General features: G+C 39.0%; 1 protein-coding gene and 1 long non-coding RNA gene across 5 annotated transcripts in view; one reads left to right on the top strand and one right to left on the bottom strand.

Moving 5' to 3' along the window:
• The window catches only part of LOC108272504 (GTPase IMAP family member 7), a 52,789-nt gene extending 38,659 nt beyond the window's left edge, over positions 1–14,130 (bottom strand). The window contains exons 1-4 of one of the 3 annotated variants that reach the window (XM_017480949.3): positions 13,996–14,128; positions 13,721–13,789; positions 12,989–13,057; positions 7,950–10,496 (exon numbers count right to left, since the gene is read on the bottom strand). In XM_017480949.3, coding sequence (XP_017336438.1) covers positions 9,592–10,496; positions 12,989–13,057; positions 13,721–13,789; positions 13,996–14,008 — 1,056 coding nt within the window. In that variant the 5' untranslated portion in view covers positions 14,009–14,128 and the 3' untranslated portion in view covers positions 7,950–9,591. Of the gene's footprint in view, positions 1–7,949; positions 10,497–12,988; positions 13,058–13,720; positions 13,790–13,995 lie in introns of those variants that run through there. The other 2 variants (XM_017480951.3, XM_047158855.2) reach the window with 2 other exon arrangements.
• An 831-nt stretch (positions 14,131–14,961) lies between these two features.
• LOC108272517 (uncharacterized) lies at positions 14,962–22,013 on the top strand. 2 transcript variants are annotated; one of them, XR_008397252.1, is made up of 3 exons: positions 14,962–15,204; positions 15,284–15,336; positions 21,305–22,013. It is a non-coding gene; the product is annotated as an uncharacterized LOC108272517 (long non-coding RNA). The 2 variants fall into 2 exon arrangements; XR_006983322.2 differs by lacking the exon at positions 21,305–22,013 and adding an exon at positions 17,844–18,593 and having other exon boundaries at positions 14,969–15,204.
• The last annotated feature ends 926 nt before the right edge of the window (positions 22,014–22,939 follow it).

Here is a 22,939-nt window from a genome sequence, read left to right as displayed (position 1 = left end):
ATGTTGTTGTTGATTTCACTAACCACTTCATCGATATTTTTATAATATCCTGGAGTAATATTAAAGTTACTGTTTTGTGATCTCTTTCCATCCCTCTGAATAATATGACACATACTGTCTTCCTCCATTAACGAGTACCAACTCTGGATATATTGAACCTCTGAGAGCGAGACTTCCCATATTCCGTTCAAATCGATTGGTTTGGCGAATTTAGTAGTGCAGTGTGTATTAGTAAACCTAATCTTATTAAATATCCAAAGACACGTTGCTTGGAAGAGTCACAAAGAATCCACACTCTTCCATGGTTTAATGAATATAGTTTTCAGTTTTGTTCACGGCTATCCTTTTGTTATGTTAACTACATCTTCGACCGGAACCCACGAATTAAATTTATCGGGCCAACCCACCCATTTCACCAGGCAGACTTGTTTCTGGTTTCGGGTCTTTTCAGACAAGATTTTCCCAATTTTAACCGATAATTATCTTTTGTAACTCAGGTTCATAAAATGTTCCCTCAATTTTTTCACCATCACAGTCTTGTAATTTATACACTGGGGGATCTCTCGGTATCCATTCGGAGATTGTAAAATATTCAACCGTAAAATTTTGCTCATATCCTTTCTCAAACTGTCTTTTTAAACGAGAAATTCTAACGATATCACCAACTTTAAACTTGAAATTTAGTTTCTTCAATTTAGGTGTGAACAATCCGTAGAGGGTTTTAAATACTCTGAAGGAATTGGATTCGTTGACCTCGGCAGGTTTCATTTTGATGCTGGAATGGTAATTGTGATTGTACGCTTGAATCAGATCCTGAACTATGTTGATGTATTTTCTCGTGTTAAAAGCGGTAAAATATCTCCACATCCTGGTCTTTAGCGTTCTGTTGAACCTTTCACACACCGATGCTTTTTGCCCCGTTCCCGTAGCAAAGTGAATAATGTCATGTTTTTTCATTAATGTTTGAAAATTTTTGTTAAAAAACTCCTTCCCTTGATCAGTTTGTAGTTTTCTGGGGACCCTACCTTCATTTAGAATGGAATCAAAAGCTTTAGTTACCTCGAGTCCGGTCTTGTTTCGTAACACACGTACCCAGGCATATTTGGATAAAATATCTATACACGTGGTCATAAATTTTGCATTGTCGTTACTCTCTGACAAGTTGCTCATAAACTGGTGTTATAAACATCGACTAAATCAGCTTGCCATTGTTCATCGATGTTCTTCACAAAAACCTTGTTTCTTTTAAACTTTGTAGATACTGGTCTATGTAGACTGTATGCATCCTGCTCTGCTAACCAGTTTTTTATTTTAGTATCATTAGCTCTTTTACCTATTTTCTCAACAATAGCTCTTTGCAAACTCTCAACACCACCGTACGAACCAGGTTCTGACGGTGTATAATATATATTCTTCATCAATCGTTCAGTCATTTCGAGTGTCAAGGCAAGAATGATCAAACACCAGTGTAGAATAAGCATTTATCTCAGAACACGCGAGTAAGGTATTACATATTCAATCAAAGTAACATTTTCCATTCTAAACACACGCAGGTTTAGATACATGTTTAGTTTACATTCAAATGTTTCAGCAATACATATAAAAACTTGTTACACACCTATGTGTTAAGGACACACGCTATTTATGAATGTCTTCAGCATTTTTGTTTTAATCGGCTTCAGACTTTTCTCGCAGTCAGAATAGACGTGGCTTGTTTTGAAGTTTCCCATGTATGCGACGGTTCAGCAGGTTCCAGAGATGAGTGAAAGGTCCAGTAATCTACGACGTCTACGAACACTTACTCGTTGAAAACGTCTTTGAAAACGAGGTCTTCTCCTTGACCTCGTTCAGCACGGTTTTGATGTGAGGCTCGTCTCTCAGAGTTGTAGAAAACGGGGTTGAATTCACAAGACATATTGCTGGTTGACGTTCAGAATACTTTGACTCGATATGTAATCAGACTCATTGATATAGCGTGTGGGAGGAGTCTTCGGGGAGCTGGAGTTTCTGATCAAGAATAGTATATTGGCGATCTCAGAATAAAACTTCTTCTAGCCTTACTTTTATTTGCATCATTTCTTTGTCTCTTCCAGTTTTTTGGAATAATTCATCGATTTGCCGGAAGTAGGGTTGCAGATCGTGCTAGCTGGTTCGGTCATACCTCACTTCACAATTCTCTTTGTTATCAGGGGAGTTGTCACCGGTTAATACAGCAGCACAGTGCAGTGAAACTTGGTTCTTGGAGAAATTTGTTGCTCTGATACAGTATTTGCATTGAAGAGACGTACTGTTCCATTTACGTCTGTACGCATCCGGGGAAAAGAAGTCCATTCTAACAATGTAGTCAAAATCCTTGCACCATTTTCTGAACTTTTTCCAGTCACCTTTGTTAAAAGTTACGTTCTCTGTAGCACGGCTCCAGTGGATGTGTCCCGGGACCGAGAACTTGAAAAGCAAAACGGTTTCTTTTTCTGCATCGAAAAAAACCCCGGCTGTACATCCGTTTGACATTACCCAATATTGAATCTTTTCATGTTCTAACATTTTTTCTATTCTTCCCAAAAAAGGGTGAGCTTTTTTCGGCGCGTTAGGACAAACATCAGCCATGTTGTAAGATCGCACACGTTGTTCTAAGTACAGAGTATTATAAAACCTAGAGGGATGCTCGACTTTTATAAGCAGGTTCGTATGCATGCGTTTGTCTGTACGTGCACGTGTGTGTTTGTGTGTGTGTGTGTGTGTGTGTGTGTGTGTCATATTTTTGTTTGGATGTGGGATACACATGGCCGTACCATGTATGGTAACGTTTCTGTCACGAATGGATGTGAACCAGATTTAACATAACTATATATATTTTTATGACCTACCTCAGAGAGTTTCATATTCTATGTGAAAAGAAAGAACGTGTGTGCAACTTGTGTGGGTGGAAAACACATGGCCGTACCAGGTATGGTAACGAATGGATGTGAACCAGATTTAACATAACTATATATATTTTTATGACCTACCACAGAGTGTTAGAAGGACCATGTGTGCAACGTGTGTGGGGCGGAAAACACATGACCGCACCATGTATGGTAACGAATGGATGTGATCCAGATTTAACATAACTATAAATATTTTTATGATCATGACCTTTGATCTCGATATAGAGAGTTAGAATGTGTATCTTTTTGACCTTTGACCTATACCTGTCAAAACTAAGGTTGCAATATATACAAAGTATCTCTCTCTTATGGATACCAAATGTTAATTTTCCATCGAGCCACACTCCCAAGAAATTAATCACAGACACCTGCACAAGTGGATGACCATATAGTGCCAGATCAAGTGGAATGTTTCTTTTTTAAGAAGCATAAAACTTGGGTCTTTGCTATTGACAACCGGAATCTCCAGAATCCCTTAGTCCACTCTTCAACTTGGTCTTTATTCTATCTGAACTTTTTCAGCAATTTATACCACATTCCGCCTTCTCTTCCACAATGTTCCATCATCAGCATACAATGATCTTCCCAAATTACATAAAGATAACATTAATCATGATATTAAATAAGAAAGGACTACAAACACTTCCCTGTGGTGTTCCATTTTCAATTTGACATGTTGACGTGATAGAATAAGATGTTTCCAATTTAACTTTGTCTGATTGAATAAAAAGTCCAACACCAATTATAAGCTCTACCTCCGATACCCAAAGATTGCATTTGAATTAAAAGTCCACCTTTCCACAGCATATCATTCACTTTTTCTTTGTCAAAAACACAGCTATGACAGTTTCTTTACACATCTGCACCTTTCTTGGACTTTCCTCTTCTTGGTGGTTGGTAGTCCTGCTTAATGTGCATTTTCACCTGGACGAAGCCCCGAAGCACATGGAATATGCAATCTCTGCACAAATAGGGTGGAGGTGGGATTCGAACCTCAAACCCTGTGGGTGCAGGGCAAATGTGCTAACCACTAAGCCACTCCAACTCCTGCTATTAATTATCAGAATAATTTTTTTTTTGTAGATTCCTGAATCTCTTAAGACCACAATATTTTGAGGACTTCACGCATGCCTTAACCGTATGTGCATATGCTGTTCAGTGTAATTTCATTATGCTTATTTTATTTCAGTCTGGATATTCAGAGGTGTGTAGAGCCAGCTCCATCAAACCCCTTGAGATGATTCAGAATGCTGCAGCGCGCCTTGTCTTCAACCAGTCCAAGAGAACCCATGTCACACCCCTCTTCATCTCCCTCCACTGGCTTCCTGTAGCTGCCCGCATCAAGTTCAAGGCCTTGATGCTCACCTAAAGACCTTGTCAGGAACAGCACCCTCCTACCTCATCTCTCTCCTGAAGGCCTACGTTTCCTCTCGCACTCTGCGATCGATTAGCAACCAGCGCTTAGCAGTTCCCACTCAGCGTGGCGCAAGGTCCCTTTCCAAAACCTTCACACTAACTGTTCCTCAGTGGTGGAATGCACTTCCAATCTCAATCCGGACCACAGAATCTCTCACCATCTTCAAAAAACAGCTAAAGACCCACCTCTACTATGAACACCTAACAAGCTCATAATAATAAAAAAATAAAAAATGCACTTACACCTCTACTCTGCACTTTGCTTCTTCTGGAATTCAATTAATGGATCTTATATGGTAGCACTTCTTGTATTGTTCTCTGCTTGATATATCGCTTTGCTTGTATCTTTCTCATTTGAAAGTCGCTTTGGATAAAAGCGTCTGCTAAGTGAATAAATGTAATGTAATGTAATGTGTTGAGCATGAATAGAAAAGAATTCATACCAAATTTTACTTTAGGCTATTTGATTTTAGCATCCCCCCTGCTGATTGTTACTGGTACTTTAATCTCTGGTCTTTATTGTTTTGCCACTTTATCTGTCATTTCATTCCCATCAGCCCCAAGGCTGAAATCCAAAATAACTGTCAATGTTTGTCTGTGGAGATTGCTTGATTCTATTCACCTTTTATTTTATGCAGGACTTTTCTTATTCTGGTGATAGTTTGTGTTGCCAGAGTCATGTTGATTTGTACGTTGTAGGGTTGTCACAAATACTCAAATAAATAAATAAAAATCAATTATGAAAATTAAATTGTAATAATTTCAATACAGCTGCCATAATTAAATATTTGGCAAATGACTCCGGTCTGATAAACAAGCTGTTCTGAGGTTTTTAAAAGACTGCACTTTCACAAAGTGGTTTCAGAGCACAAGCTTGTATATAGAAGACGGAAAGTTCTGAATGCGATAAGGGAAATTTAATTGTTTATAATTTTAATGTTGACACTTCAGATGTACAGTTGTGCTCAAAAACTTGCATACCCCTTGCAGAATTTACTATATCTTAATACTCTTAAGAAAATAAGATTGATCATAAAAATCTTGTTGTTTATTTAGTTTCCTCCTGAATAAACTATTTCACATAACAGATGTTTACATATAGTCCACAAGATAATATAATAGCTGAATTTATAAAGATTACCCCGTTCAAAAGTTTACATACCCTTGATTATTAATACTGTGTGTCGTTACCTGGATTGATCCAGGTTTTTATGTGTTGTGAGAGTTGTTCACTAGTCCCATGTTTGTCCTGAGCAGGTAAACTGTCCACTGTTCTTCAGAAAAATCCTCCAGGTCCTGCACATTCTTTACTTTTGCAGCATCTTCTGCATATTTCACTCCTTTCCAACAGCGGCTATATGATATTGAGATCCATCTTTTCACACTGTGGATGACTGAGGGACTCATACACGACTATTACATAAGGTGCACACATTCACTGAAGCTCAAGAAGGTAACACGATACATGGGGGTTGTAAAATTTTGAACTGGATGGTCAGTGTAAATTGTTATTATTTTGGCTTCTGGAAATATGCAAGTATCTTATTTAATGTCTGAAGAGCAGCACTAAATAAACAAAAGATATTTAAACAAAATAACAATCTACACTGATTTTTTACTTTTATTTTTTACTGATTTACTTTTATTTTTCTGTTATTTCTTCCTTCTTTTCTTATTCCTCTGTCTGTTATCTCTCTTAATTTCAGAGGGTTAAGAAACCTTAATAAAAGTAAAGCTATTTTTTAAACCAGCTCGAGAGGAGCGCAGATGATGCTTGGGAGTATAAGAAGTTAAAAACGCAGCCCGATACTGGGGAGCCAGACCATGCAGTGCCTTATATGTGAGCATAAGTATTTTAAAATCAAGGTGAAAGCTGACTGATAGCCAGTGCAAGGACTTCAGTATTGTAGTGATGTGTTAATTTCTCCTGACACCAGTCAGGATCCTAGCAGCAGAATGTTGCACACATTGCAATTTAGGAACCCCAGCAAGAAGTGCATTGCAGTAATCAATATGAGAAAATACTAAAGTGTTAATAAGCCTTTCAGTCACAGGAGAAGATAGCATAGGGCAAAGTCTAGCGATATTTCTGGGATGGAAAAAGGAATTCTTGACATTAGATTGTATGTGTGGGTCAAAAGACAAACTCTAATCAAATATAACTCCTAAATTTTATTATTTAGTTTGGAACTCCAAAACAGAGCCATCTACCTTCAACATTACTGAACCAGCTTTAAGAGCCAATAAGCAAATTCTCAGTCTTGTCACTATTAAGACACAAAAGGTTTTGGGTTATCCATGTTTTTATGTCAGAAATACAATGTGAGAGAAAAGAAACATCCACATTTTGACCAGGCTAAAAGTGAATATAAATCTGAGTATCATCTGCATAGACATATTGATAATTAAGCCTGAGTGATCTTAAGTGCAATCCAAGAAGAAATATATAAATACTAAAAAGTAAAGGGCCTAAAATTGATCCCTGTGGAACACCAGTAGGAACAGAGCTGATCTCAGACCTGAAACCAGTCATAAAACAAACTGACGGCGATCATCGAGATAAGATCTAATCAGGTTATAACAGTTTCAGAAACACCAAAGACAGTTTCAAGTCGGTTGAGTAAGAGGTTGTGATTGAGTATCAAAAGCAGCGCTAAAATCAAGAAGGATGAGGATGGCAAGAGAACCAGAATCTGAGGCTATTAACAAATCATTCATGACCTTAACCAAAGCTGACTCTGTACTGTGAAGTTTACGAAAACCAGACTGAAGGGACTCAAAAAGATTGCAAAGCCACAACAGGTTCTAAAATTATTGCCAAAAAAAGAAGATTTGATATAGGATGATAATTATTTAAACTGTTCAAATCAATGTTATGCCCAGTCCTGTATCAACTGTATCAAAGTCCAAAAACGTTATTTTTGGACTGAGGTTACAGCAGCAGTTTTCAATGCTGATCGTACAACACCAGTGTGCAGAGAGTCATTAATAATGCTGAGAATAGCCGGGAACAAAGAGGTAAAACAAGCGTGCATGTGGTTTCTTTTATACGTGATAACTCCCTAGTAACTCTGAGTCAATTTGAGAAACATTAGTGAAAGATGTGCCAGAGAAATTAGGCAAGCAGAGTGTTGAAGAGGAAAATGTTTAGAATGAATTAGGTTATAAACATTGTCAATTTAAGAAGTGAAAAATTGAAGAAACTTACCACATAACTGATTTGAAACAGGCAAAGAGGTGCTCAGATTAACTTTGAGGAGTTTGTTTATAATACTGAAGAGATCCCTGGGATCGCTTTGATTATTCTCAATAATCTGAGAAAAATAAGCAGATCTTGTAGACTCAACTGCAGCTCTGTATTCGCTTAAACTGTCTTTCCAAGCTTGAAAAAGTACACTCAAGTCAGAGTCATGCCACTTTATGCTCCAGTTTATGAAAGCTACCTTCATAGAGCGCAGGTTGTCATTATGTCAAGGAGCAGATCGAGCAAGTGACATTGTGTGACTTCAAGGGTGCAAAGGAGTCGAGATTAGAAGCGAGAACATTATTCAACTGTAAAATCATATCTTCAAGAGAAGCTGATGAAAGACCATAAAGAGAGGAAACGACAGAGTCATTGTTGGATTAATTGATTTCCATTTACAAAAATTAACAATTTGTGAAGATGATGTACAAAGAAGAAATTCCAGATTAAAAAAGATTACCAAATGGTCAGAAAGACCAATATCAACAGAAGACAGCTGAGACACTAATGAATCATTTGCAATCACAAGGTACAAAAACAAAGATAAAGTATGACCTTTTCTGTGTGTGGGGCCACTAATAAACTGTGTAAGATCCAGTAAAAATAAAAAAAAGTAATTTGTCATCACACAGTCATTTTGATCCACGTGTATATTAAAATCCCCCAAAATAAGGATTCTCACTTATCATCTTCATCCGCTTTATCCTTTCTCAGGGTCACAGGGAAACCTGGAGCCTATCCCAGGAAGCATCAGGCACATGGCAGGGTACTCTTGAATTTAAAACACAACATTGACAACAAGTCAGCAAAAACGCTTCATTTGGGTTTGATGGTCGATAGACAGTAGCGATGACAGTTGCTTTGGAGGTAGAGAGACTCAACACAAGGCTTTCAGATGATGTAAACTGTGGTACACACACAGTGCTGATGTCAAGTTGCAGTTTGTGTACTACAATGATTCCCCCACCTCTGCCAGTGAGTCGCGGGAGATCAAACAGCCCATAGTATTCTGGAGTAATCTGGCTAAAGAGAAGTCCATCATTTTGTTTGTGCCATGTTTCGGTTAAAGAGCAGTAAATCCAGTTTTCTATCTGTGATGATGTCCGATAAAAGCAGAGCCTTGCTGTTAACCGAACGAGCATTAAATAACGCAGCAATTACTACTCTGGGACACCGCAGAAGGCAACTCCGATCGGACAAACAAAGATAAATTACTGAGAACCGCACCAGTTTGAGACACTCTTAGTCTGTCACCGACTCATAAGAACACTGATGTCTGAAGAAGTAGAAGAAGAAAGGCTGTAACTGTGTCCAAGACTCCAGTGTATATAGCACCTTTGTTTGAACAGGCCAGCATTTCGACAGGGTTCATAAGCGTCATTTTGCAAACAATAATTCTGTTTGAAGTTCAACAGCTGGTGTGACTCTGAGTCCAGGACCCAGTCTCAAGGCAGCATATGTTCTCAGTAATGCCACAGGGTAAACTCCTCCGATTAAGCTCCAACGTCCTCCAGATAACAAAAACAGATAAAAGCAAGAATCCAGGGTGTGTGTGTAATACTCCCGCCACATTACAAGTGTAGAGGATGACTTAAAAAATTAAAACAGCAGGATTACAGAACCCACGTTAACATAAAAACAAACAAACAGACGGTGCGAGGAGCGGCAGCCAAAAACGTGCCAGTGAGCCCAATCAACCAGAAAGACTCAAAATAGTGGGGCAATTTGATTATGAATTCGAAGTAAATGGTCAATTAATCAATTATCAAACTAATCGACAGTGACAGCCCTAATATTCTGTAATGCACTGTATCAATACAGCACTTGTATCTAGCCAGTATTATTTAGAAATAATAGCTAAAATAAAAGAATTCATATTATCTTAGAGAATAATATTCATATACTGTACGCCATAGTTATTAACCACTTATATTTTTAAGTACATCCTTTTTAATCACACTACAGATTTTTCTGTTACGGTTTTGCTGTATACTGCAGTCTACCTTAGATACGAAGTCTTCTTAACCTGGCACACACTGACACAGATATGTTTTCATCAGTGTCTGTTTGTTCTGCCTCCAGTCTAATATTCCTGTACTTTTCATCAAAAAATCTCCTGTATTCCATCAGTTGCCTATCTTTCTTTTTAATTAACTCTTTCAACTGTTCAATCCTTTTATCTTTTTTGTGCTCTGATTCTTTTAGCTTTTCAATGGTCTCCTTTAATTTTCTGATTTCCTCACTGTATTGAGATGTTAATTTTCTCTCTGATTCTGTATAGTGCTTCTTTAACTCCTCCTCCTTCTCCTTCAGCTTTTCCTCCACATTCTGAAACATGTCGCTGGTGTAGTTTTCACCCCCATTTGCAGACACCATACTTTCCACTTTGTCCAAGAACTCCGAAACCTGAGCCCGATCATCCATTCTTGTGTTGTCAAGCACATGATACCTCCCTCCAAACACATCAATCAGGGGTTTGAGTTTCCCTCCAGCCTCACAGAGATGTTCCTCAATGGTTCCTGTTAGTTGGTCTGCATGGGTGAAGAGGATCATAGTGTATTTATCTGCTTCTTCTCCAAAAAGGGCTCTAATCTTCTCCACTGTGAGAAGTTCCTCCTCTGTGAAGGGACCAGGTTGAAGGACCAGGATGATGGCATGGGGTCCTGGAGCCGTCATATTAATACATTTACTGATCTCTTTTTTCAAGTCTTTCTCAGAAAGTGTGTCATTAAAAAAACCCGGAGTGTCCACCACGACCAGCTGTTTGTCAGCCACTTTTCCAGTCTCCTTCCAGCACTCTTTAGTTATAGATGATCCACTCTGTGCAGCTCTGAAGGCTTTCTTGCCCAGGATGGTGTTTCCTGAGGAACTTTTCCCAGCTCCAGTTTTTCCCACCAGCACCAACCTCACTGTGGACAATGAAGAAACAGCAGAAGGATTTATCAAAACCTTGTGATATTAAGCTGTGTTATTTGGAGGCTTTTCAAAGGTCATTACTTAGAAAATGTGAAGCATTTTGATGTTCTTTCTTTATTTGTTCTTGTCTTATTTTGTTGTTAATATGAGGTAAAGTAGATGTTATATTTCTTAGATTTACTCTGTGTTTAAGGGTGTTTTCACACCTAGTTTGTTTGAGCCTTCCAAACTCTCTCGGAGCGGTTCAGCCTGTATATGTGACAAACCAAGTGATCTCAGACTCCCCAAAAGGACCCAAAAGCAAAATGTACTCAGACCATCTCCGGAGGTGGTCTAAGAACGGTTCATTTGTGGGTCTGTTTGTGGTTCGATTTCTTTGTGTTCTGTGAAAGCAATGAGGTCCCGGTGCACTTTGCGTTTCGTTTTGACATGTGTACCTGGAGGCTTGCTATACCTGAGGCCATGTTCCGTCACTGCTGAAAACAACACAGAACATTTCAGCGTGTCAGGTCGTGGGGTCCTGTGGTCTCAGTAGGAGAGCTGTGCACTTCTTGAAATTTGGAAAGAGGATTGCATTAAACGGCAACTATCTTCAATACATAAGAACATAAAAGTGTTTGTTTTGTTTTCTCAAAAAATGAAGAATAGAGGCTATAACAGAACAGCGCTACAATGCCGGGTAAAAGTAAAAAAAAACAAAACACTACTATAGAAGTACATGAACACCCGTGACATGCGTCGAAGTGGTGAGTCCACTGAAATTAAGGATTAATGGCCCTTCTATGATGAATTGCATGAAAGTTTGGGTGCAAGCTGGGGTCTGAGTTCTTATGAAGTTGTGGTGTGAACAAGAAAGGGTCTGAGATCACTTCATTGCTGAAGAGGACCAAAGAAATAACCGGGTTCTCTTTTGAGTCCACTATATTTTGAACAGCAAAAGGACTGAGGTCACTTTTGGCTGGTTCCCTTTCTGGTTCACTTTAAGTGAACTGGGTTTGGTTCTTTTAAAATGAACTATATGTGAAAACACCTTAACAGAGAGATGTATAATTCAGAACATTCTTCTGCTTATATTTATATTACTCATTTCATTTTCAGTGCCTGGTGTACATATTAGACTATGTGGTTAAGTAATCTAGTGTACAGCCTATTAATTATGATTTCTCCCAGCTCTGTCATGATCAATTTGCATATTGTAGACAACAATTAAAAACATCTTTGGTTTATTATCTCTGGATTTTTGCAGACATTTTTGTTGATTAATCATTTGCTGCTAAAATGAAACTTCTACAGTGATTACTGATTACATGACTTAATGGTATAGAAATGCATTCACCAGCCACTTTACTAAGTATACCTGTGATTTCATCCAGTTATCAAATCAGCCAATCCTGTGGCATCAGGCTATCATGGGCACAGTCTCAACGAAACTGGACAGCTGAAGACTGGAAATAGACCAGGTGATTTTTTTTTTCTAATCCTAATTCCAGTTTGGGTGAGTCTTTGCCCATGATCGCCTCAGATTCCTGTTCATGGCTGACAGGAGTGGAACCTAATGTGGTCTTCTGCTGTTGTAGCTCACCCACCTCAAGGTTTGAGGTGTTGTGCATTCTGAGATGCTTTTCTGCTCACCATGCTTGTAAAGAGTGATTATTTGAGTTACAGTAGACTTCCTATCAGTTCAGACCAGTCTGGTCATTCTCCTCTGATCTTTCCCATCAACAAGGTGTTTCAGCCTGCAGACCCTCCACACACAAGATGTTTTTTGTTTTTCTCACCATTCTGTGTAAACTCCAGAGACTGCTGTGTGTGTGTGAAAATCCCAGGAGATCAGCGGTTTCTGAAATTCTCAAACCAGCTCATCTGGTACCACCGTTAAAGTCACAGAGATCACAATTTTTCTTCATTCTGATGTTTGATGTGAACATTGACTGAAGCTCTTGACCTGTACCTGCAGGTTTTATGTTTGTGCTGCTGCCACATGATTGGCTAATTAGATAAGTGCATTAATGTGCAGGTGTTCCTAATAAAGTAGACAGTAAGTGTATATTGATTCTTCAATATGTTACCCATGTCATAAAGACAAAGAAATATAAAATAGATGATAAGTTCCTAATAAAGCATCAAACACAGTCATGGTTGTACATGCACTCTAATTTATCAGGAAACAACAGGTAACAAATGAGATGTTTAGCTGTTTAAAAGAATGTGCTAAAACCACTGGAGAGAATTTTTTTAAATTTCCCTCTGCACTGTCCATTAATTCCCCACCCCACAAAAAAAGCACATTTGATCATAAAAGCATGATATTAAACTTGGGTGATTTTACACAAGCCTTTCTGAGAAAGAAGTTTAGAAGTGGATTGGTAGTGCAGCTGATGAACAAGAAGCTAACAAATGATAATAATCTGCTTTTTAAATACACAAACTCAAGATTAGAAAAAAAAAAGTCCAATATGTGTGTTGTAGATGAAGATGTTCTTACTGTTTGGACGGTCTAAATAAGGACTGGATCTTCCTGATGGTTTCTTCTCTGCACGCTCCTCCATTCCCACTTTAGAAAAAAAACATTCATTACCTTAGTGACATTACACACATACATTAAGGTCAAAAGTATGTGGACACCCATGTGTTAAAATTCCCATACCACAACAATGGGCATTAATATTATGTTATTTCCCCCTTTGCTATTATAATACACTCTGCTCTTCTGGGAAGCCTTTCCACTAGATTTTGGGGCGTGGCTGTGGGAATGTGTGTTCATTCAGCTACAACAGCATTAGTGAGGTTGAGGTCAGGTGCTGATGTTCATGTGAGGAGACTCCAGTCCCAGATCATCCCAAAGCTGTGCAGGACACTAAAGTTCTTCCAACCTTAACACACCACGTCTTCATGGAGCTCACTTTATGCACAGGGGCATCATCATGCTGGAACAGGTTTGGGGCTCTAAGTTTTAGGGAAATTGTAAAGCTACAGTGTACAAAGACGTTTTATACAAGTGTGTGCTTCCTGCTTTGTGGTAACAGTTTGGGGAAGAACCTCATATGGGTGTGATTGCCAGCGGTGCACATACTTTTAGACATATAATGGATTTGTGTATGGATTATGTCTTATTATGTCTGTATTATGTCGAATTGTTACAGATATTCCAGATATTCAGTCCTCTAAACAAGGTCAGGACAAAAAAAGTATGTGTGTATGTGTGTGCGTGTCCTACTGTTTGGACGGTCTAAATCAGGACTAGCTCTTCCTAATGGTTTCTTCTCTTCACCCTCGTCCTTCCTCTCTAGAAATAATAAGATAATAGATATGACTTAAAATAAACAATCATATGCATTAGACTTATTATGGTCATGATGGCCTGATGCTTGTGTTCCTGACGCAGTCGTAGCACTGAAACCGAAAGTAAACCTAAAACAAAACATTTCTGACATTTAAACAAGCAGAACTGCTGGTGTGTGTTTATAACTAACTTAAGTGTACTGTCTGTACCTGGACTCGACATGTTCCGCGTAATTTTTCAGTTAAAATCTTCTCTTTTCAGGAAACGATCACATGCGAGAGGCTTCCAAACGGTGTAGGCTGAACGCGCATGCGTACAACTCCTTCAGTCATTGGAAAGAAATACGAAGATGGAAGAAAAGGTAATATCATTTAAACAAGTGCGCATACAACTCATAAAATCCCTTGAGCACACGGAGAGAACCCGGAGCAACACGTCACCTCAATGGGACATCAGTTAATGATGAGTGTGCTCAGCTGGATGATCTCACTGCGCTTCAGAGATCTGCTGTAATGCTGTTGGAGCTCAGTTAATAACGACATTCTTTATAAAAAATAAAAATAAAAAAAATAAATGCACTGATAGTATGTGAAATGTCTGGGTTATTCTACAATGAATTAATGAACAATACATAATTAATCACATTTTGTGCAGCTTTGCATATCCAAACATGCAAGGATCAAACAGTACAATCATCAGAACAAACACGAAACTACAGACATAACATAAAATAATACATTAATCAGGATTGGATGGAATTACTGTTTCATTAATGACCACTAGAGAGCAGCACAAACAAAGAACACAACTCTTCACAGTTAAAGGGCACCATTACAATGAATCAACGACTCAATGAATCAATCAAATCCTCAAATCCTAATAACATAACATTTTTATTAAAAATTGTTTTTCTTTGTTAAGTTGGTTGGTGTTTATTAAATAGAAATAACAAATTAAATATTTAACAAATAGTTTGTTAAATAGAAGAAGAAGCAGAATATATTTATATACTTTAAAATACCTTTAAGGAGAAATATAAAACAACAGTTCCATAAAAATATTATATTGTCTTAATACTGGAACGCAGAACCAAAAAATAAATAAAGCAATAGCGCTTTAAAACGGAAAGCCCCGCCTCTCACGCGACTGCTGGCCAATCACAGTGGAGGAATGTGGCGTCATTTAACGTGGCCACTCACATTTCAGGGGCGGTCTTTGTTGAATCCTGGCCACGCCCCTTCACTGTCCTCTCTTCAAGTGTCAGCTGTAACAGAAAGTGAAAACAGTCCGACATTTTGTTGTGAATCTGCGCCTTCAAACATTTCAGACATTAAAATGGCGTTAATGCGGTGAACCTCTCTGCTGTGTCCGGAGATTTCCCCTCAGTTTGGTGAGTGAAGCTGGAGGATTATATCGCGGTAAGTGTTTTATGAATTTCTAAATGACTACAGTATATTAGACAGAAGGTTTAAACTGAATGCATAAATGTTGGGACAGGTGAAGAAGCCGTTCTGAGAGCTGCTGCAGTCTACACCATTTCTCCTCCTACTGTAAGTCCATTTCCTTTTACAGCTGGATCGGTTTACACCCTGTCTGAACTTCATCTGTTAACTCCACTAAACCCCCAGTTTACACCCTGTCTGAGTTTCATCTGTTAACTCCACTAAACCCCCAATTTACACCCAGTCTGAGTTTCATCTGTTAACTCCACTAAATCCCCAGTTTACACCCTGTCTGAGCTTCATCTGTTAACTCCACTAAACCCCCAGTTTACACCCTGTCTGAGTTTCATCTATTAACTCCACTAAACCCCCAGTTTACACCCTGTCTGAGTTTCATCTATTAACTCCACTAAACCCCCAGTTTACACCCTGTCTGAGCCTCATCTATTAACTCCACTAAACCCCCAGTTTACACCGTATCTGAGCTTCATCTATTAACTCCACTAAACCCCCAGTTTACACCCTGTCTGAGCTTCATCTATTAACTCCACTAAACCCCCAGTTTACACCGTGTCTGAGCTTCATCTGTTAACTCCACTAAATCCCCAGTTTACACCGTGTCTGAGTTTCATCTATTAACTCCACTAAACCCCCAGTTTACACCCTGTCTGAGCTTCATCTATTAACTCCACTAAACCCCCAGTTTACACCCTGTCTGAGTTTCATCTGTTAACTCCACTAAATCCCCAGTTTACACCGTGTCTGAGTTTCATCTATTAACTCCACTAAACCCCCAGTTTACACCCTGTCTGAGCTTCATCTGTTAACTCCACTAAACCCCCAGTTTACACCCTGTCTGAGTTTCATCTGTTAACTCCACTAAACCCCCAATTTACACCCTGTCTGAGCTTCATCTGTTAACTCCACAAACACCAGCAGTAGCAGCACCACCAACAGTACAACCAACAGTAGCAACAACAGCAGCACCACCAACACCACCAACAATAGCACCAACAGCAGCAGCAGTACTGGCACAAATTGCTTTCACACATACCATATATCCCAAGTAGGCGCCAGCTCCTACACCAACAATACCACTGGAAATTACACCTGCAAGAATCCATCTCTTGTACTTCTTCATAAAACACTCCAGTCCACTTGGACTCTTCTCATTATTGTACTCTTCTCATTATCCACGCGTTCTCCGGCTGTCCGAAACATCGGTGTTGCTGAAGCGGAGCTGTCGCTTCAGCACCATTGTGGCAGTCGCAGGAGGAGCGATCTCTGTTTCTTGTGCGTTGGCCGTGGGCCTGTCGCCACAATACTCTTCCCTAGCTCTTCAGTTATATCATCAGGATCAGCAAAGAGACCTGGAGTATCGATCACCTACACATTATTGTTTGCAACTCGACCCTGCGTCTTGAAAGATCTCATTGGAGTAACAGGTTCCTCCCTTCTTCTCCACCATTCCTTCTATCTTCTGCAGTAGGTTACTGGCCTGCTCTCTGTTTCTCAGGTCTTTATTATTAAAGACATGATATCCACCTCCACACTGCTGGACAAGTTTATTTAAAGCCTTGTTCTTTTTAATGAGTTCCTCTACAGTCTTATTCTCTTCATCTAACAGGTCTCCATGGGTAAAGAGAACCGTTGCATATTTCCCCACTTCCTCTCCAAATATAATTTCAATTTGCTCAATAATTTGCATTTCCTGATCTGTAAACATGCCCAATTGCAGAACAATGAGGAAAGCATGAGGTCCTGGACCGGACAAATATATACTCTTCCCTAGCTTTTCAGTTATATCATCAGGATCAGCAGATGTGTCAAAGAGACAGTCAGAACTGCTGCTGCTTACAGTTGCCTTTGTTCTCCGCAGATCTGGTACTGCTTAAGAAAAATAAAATATTTAAGTTATCTACAAAATTTCAAAACATTACATATAAACTGTTACATAATTTATAAGCTAACCCATAAAACATGAATGATCTCGTGAACACTGTTCACCTGAAGTGATAGAATCCAGAAGAAAAATAACTCACCAGAATGGACTAATTTCTTGGGCATTGGTGTCTGATCATCACTCTGGTCTGTGTGAGACTCTCTGTGAGTGACAGCGGTGGGACTTTTCTTTGAGGTGAGAGCTTGGTCCTTCAGCTTCTCCAAGGTGTTTCTTGCCCCCGGGTCATCCAAAACACTTGGTGGCGCTGAAGTGGAGCTGTCTCTTCCACGCCACAGCGGCAGCGGGAGGAGCGATCTCTGTTTCCTGTGCACCGGCCGCCGGCCTGTCGCCACACTCCGTATACTTTTCCAATGTTTTGGACAGTGTGTCTTTTACTGTCTCTTCATTGTTTTGACCATAGCATTTCAGAATCTGCAAAAAATATTTTTCAAATACAAAATGTAAAAAATATTACACCAAACTATATTGGTGCAGAACCTCAGAATTTAACAAACAATTTTCTGTTTATCATTTTTTTAAAATACAAATCACGCTTCACTAACCAGTTCTAGAAAGTAGGAGAAATGTGTCCGTAAAGGCACGTGGGTTCGGTAACACTGGAATGGCTCTGGAAAAAGCAGCATGATTAGATCATGTGTTTCTCTCATTTCAGGGATGTCCTCTGGGTTGTACTTTGCTGCATGAATGTTCCCTAAGAAAAGGATGCTGTGGTGTAGTACACGTGTAGTGTAGAGACAGCAAAAATTAAGCAGTGGTGCTGAAAAAAGGAGGAAGAGGGAGGAAACCAAAACTTTTTATAAAAGCCTGTGACGTGTTTTTAATGAACAGATTTTGCCTTTGGCATGAAGGCAAGTTGCAGTTCTGCAGGCACTGAGGTGTCTTTCTCTCTCTCTCTCTCTCCCCTCTCCCTCATACACACAGACATGCTCTTTCAAATATACATTTCCTCATACACACACACTCTCTCTCTCTCTCTCTCTCTCTCTCTCTCTCTCTCTCTCTCTCTCTCTCTCTCATGTTTACACCCCTCTTCTCCTCCTCTGAATTATGCAGACATGATCATATGTCAGTTTAATGTCACATGAAGATATTGGGCCATCCAGATGTGGATTCATGTTCAGTGCTACTTTAATTAAATATGATATAAACATAATGTATGTATATGTATGTGTGTGTGTGTGTGTTAAATATAAAGTTTATAAAGTTTCAGTCCTGATTGAGGAGATGTACAGGTGAGTGGTGAAGTTCTACTACACTGCACCCAGATAATGCCCTGTCTAATGAACAATGCTGTCTTGATTGTTTTATATTCTTTGTCACACTGTTCTTCTGTTTCTGTTTATTTTACAAATATGACTTAATATCTGTTCAGTGCTACTTCAAATAAATGTTTAAAATAGAATTTGTGTATTGTTATATTTTTATGCTAGTAACTGGTGTTAAAAATCGTCCTAACCATCAGTGAAGCCGTGTGTTATGATGGGGTGTGTTGTGGACCGGGTGTGGAGGTCCACTCAGGACCTGAAAGTCCAGGGACACTTTTTGGTCCCAGTTCACCCCTGATTATTGTTAATGCTGAATAACATGTGCTGAAAATTTAAATATCCATCTTAAAATACTGAAATGAGGGCCCTCTAAACACTAAATTCACCCTGTGTGTGTGTGTGTGTGTGTGTGTGTGTGTGTGTGTGTGTGTGTGTGTGTGTGTGTGTTATTTAAACAGATAAAGTGTGAGTTCCGGGTTTTTCTGGTCTGAAGCTTATTTTTGTGATGCAGCTGAAATTTGAGGAAACTATGTGACTTGCTATAAATGTCTCACTATTTATTATTAATAAACAATAAAGTTTAAAATCATTCATTAAACCATTTATTATAACTTACCTCATGAGAAAATATTTCAACTATTTCAGAAATATTTCAGAACAAAGTAATTTTGTTCTTTGTTTGTCCTGATGAACTTTCGGACTTCCGGTTCCTCAGTGTAACTGGTTGTAGTCTGCGTTGTGTGTTTTATTTAGTCCAAAAAAAATGTAGGCGGACAGCGACTAGGTCGACTCTTTGTTTATGTTGAAACAAATGGAGGGTAAAACAACAGAGTCTGTACTGGGAATACTGGGCATGAGGCAGGAGAATATACCCCTGATGGGAACGATTCATCTTAGATAATCCATGAGTTATTTTGAGGGGACAGCAAATTTACACTGTTACACAAGCTGTACACTCACTACTTTACATTGTAGCACAGTGTCATTTCTTCAGTGTTGTCACATGAAAAGATATCATCAAATATTTACACAAATGTGAGGGGTGCACTCACTTTTCAATTCAATTCAGTTTTATTTGTATAGCGCTTTTTACAATAGACATTGTCTCAAAGCAGCTTTACAGAAATATCAACACGGTATACAGATATTAAAGGTGCGAATTTATCCCAACTGAGCAAGCCACTGAGTGGCGACGGTGGTGAGGAAAAACTCCCTAAGATGTTAAGAAGAAGAAACCTTGAGAGGAACCCGACTCAGAAGGGAACCCGTCCTCATCTGGGTAACAACAGATAGTGTGAAAAAGTTCATTATGGATTTATATGAAGTCTGTATAGCCTTAGGAGCAGCCGTAGTCCCAGCAGTCTGGAATTGGAGTAGATGAGAGCTCCATCCAGAGGTAGGACATCCGAAACGGATCAGGCAGGTCCGGAGAGCAGAGAGGATTAGGATCTCTAGTATCTCCATAAAATTGTGTATGGCACGACAGGAGAGAGGGAGGCAAAAGATTATTAGGACTGGGAATTAGCATAATAGAAAGTCTAGTCAGGGTAGGCCTGAGTAAACAAATAGGTTTTAAGCCTAGACTTAAACACTGAGTCTGTGTCTGTAGCCTTCACTATTCGAGGTACCATCAAATAGCCTGCATCTATTTGATCTTCACTGCTATGTAATGATTGAGTGTTTCTCTCTGTAGTGGTTTTATTCCTAGTTAATTTTGCTACTGTGTTGAAAAGGAATCTAGAATTGTTTTTGTTATCTCCTATTAAGGTGGAGAGAGACTTTTCTATATTTCTATATCTTTTCTATATTTCTAAATCTCTATAAGAGATTTTCTATATTTCAGTAGGCTCTCCTTCCATGCTGTTTGAAATATCACCAGTTTGGTTTGACACCATTTGTGTCCTAATTGTCTAGTTGTCTGTTTTAAGGTTCGCGTTTGATTGTTATACCAGGGTGCTAATTTTTTCTCTCTAATTATTTTTCTTTTGAGTTGAGCCACTCTATCTAGTGTGTAGCGGAGTGTTGACTCTAAGCTTTCAGTCGCCTGATCAAGTTCTATCGGATATGACGGTGATCCAAATCTAATTGATGTTTCTGCGAGGTCATTTATGAAGCTCGGTGCAGTAGCTGATGTGAAAGTATGTTTTACGCAGTAGCGAGGCGACGTGGAAATATTATGATCAATATGTATCATCTCACTTTTGTGAGATACTGTATATACATCCACTATATTACATCCCCTTCATAAAAAAAAACAAAATAACTTTGAGACAATGTGAGGTACAGCCGTGGATTGGCTAAAGAGCCACTTCAAGGTCTCTAATAAATTTCAAGCAGTATAATCTCAATACCATTGGCACATTGTCGCTTCAACATGAGCACATAGATTATTGCACATTTCAACAACAATTAACATTTAATATAATATATATATACAATATGCAACAGTGCTTTTGAACAATGTGTCTATTATTTCTTAGACAATTTGTGCCATTTTTTTTTTCATTCCGTTTCTCTTTTGTGGGCAGCGATCTGTCTACACCCCAGATGAATTACACATCAAGAATCTTGTCCTAATGACATAAATATTCATCAGATGTGTGGGAACACAACAGATTACAACAAACCTAACATTATTTATCTTTAACCTTCAAAGGTTGATGTGATTGATCTATGTGAAAGAACACGTAACATTATTTATCTTTGACCTACTTCTGTGAAGATAAGGATGATTGGTGATGACCTTTTGACCTAGACATGTCAACATAATATTGATTTATGATAACCTTTGACCTAGAACTGTCAAGATCGGTTTAATGAAACATACAAACCATCTCTCTCTCTCTAGCGGTCACTGACACGGAAACCATTCAGTCTGTGGCTCTTGAGAGATCGAACTTTAAAATGGAGAAGAATAACGTACAAAGCTCTCTCCTTGTACGCTGATGCTTCTGTAAGTCCACACATCAAATGCTCCTCGGGTTTTTGTGGAAGAATAAGACTCTAAGACTCTTCTCCTGGTGAGTTTATTTCAGATATTACAGTGTGGTTTAAAACACGGAAATGTGTTTAATGTGTTAATACAGATCTGTAATGTTATTAAACTGAATATTTTTATTTGGACACTGCAAACTGTACTTAAATATACTGGAAATTTCTCAATGCTGAAAAATCCAGCTCCGTACTGGCGGTTATGGGAAGGGGTGGGGCTGTTGTGGGGGCATGGTTGTTAAGGAATTCGATGGGTGGCAGGGGTGGAAGAAAGTGGAACCATGTGTGATTCACACTAGACAAATAAGAGATCAACAAAATAAGGATGCAAAAATGAAATAAAAATTGGGAAATGTTTTAAACGTACTCCATTTATCCCAGTGTGTGTGATTCATATTCTAACCTAAACAGCCACACCTCCATCTGGGGGCGTAGCCTGAACTATGAAGGCAGTGCCTAAAAGTGATCTGTATTATAATATAGTTCTGATTTAAATTGCATCATTCTTTTTTATGTACTAATAAACTGTGTGTGTGTGTGTGTGTGTGTGTGTGTGTGTGTGTGTGTGTGTGTGTGTGCGAGAGAGATTGCATTCAGCTCTCACACTGGGTTGAAGGAAATTCTTAACACCCATTCACATCATCATCCATCATAAACTGATAACAAAGCTGAGCTGCTGGGTCTGACCACCTCCCCCTGCAACTGGATCCTGGAGACCCCAGTCCATCAGGATCAGCAGCTCCACCTCCAGCACCACCACACTGAACACCGGCGCCCCCCAGGGCTGTGTACTCAGTCCACTGCTGTTCTCCCTGCTGACTCATGACTGTGCTGCAAAGTTCAGTTCTAATCACATCATCATGGTTGATGATGTCACTACATTCCTGGGCCTCATCAGTAACAATGATGGGTCAGTGTACAGGGAGGAGGTGTAGCAGCTCGCAGAATGGTGTAGAGACATTAATCTATCTCTTATTGTGGATAAGAATAAAGAGATGATTGTTGACTTTAGGTGGACCTGAGTAGATCCCTCACCACTGCACAAATAAACCATAGCAAACTAAATACTACACACTGGAAGTGTGCTCTTTAATCAAGCCACTACTGAGTGTCCAAATACTTTTTGTCACACTTTTTTGACCAGTACATCTATGATTTTAAAAATATTTTTATACAGTCTGTTTTTTTTTGTAAAATGTCGTGCTTGAAAAGTCTCCTTGGAGCATCTTTCGTTCAAATAAATGCAGCTTGGTTTGACGTGTTGCTTTCTAATGCAGTGAAATTCAGACGTGTCAAAGTGGCCAAGTGTCCCAATACTTTTGGTGCCACTGTGTGTGTCTGTGTGTAGATATAAAAGTGTATTAAAAACAGACTAAATATAAAAAATTAAGTAAGTAAGTGTATTGGTGTATAAATAATTTTCCACAGCTGGTGTAAAGATGAATAAAGCGTTGTGTTAGTGATCACAGTAACAGATGATAATGAAGATGAG

The sequence above is a fragment of the Ictalurus punctatus genome, chromosome 12 (assembly GCF_001660625.3).
Source record: "Ictalurus punctatus breed USDA103 chromosome 12, Coco_2.0, whole genome shotgun sequence".
Taxonomy (NCBI): domain Eukaryota; kingdom Metazoa; phylum Chordata; class Actinopteri; order Siluriformes; family Ictaluridae; genus Ictalurus; species Ictalurus punctatus.
This window is presented reverse-complemented; position numbering and strand designations above follow the sequence as displayed.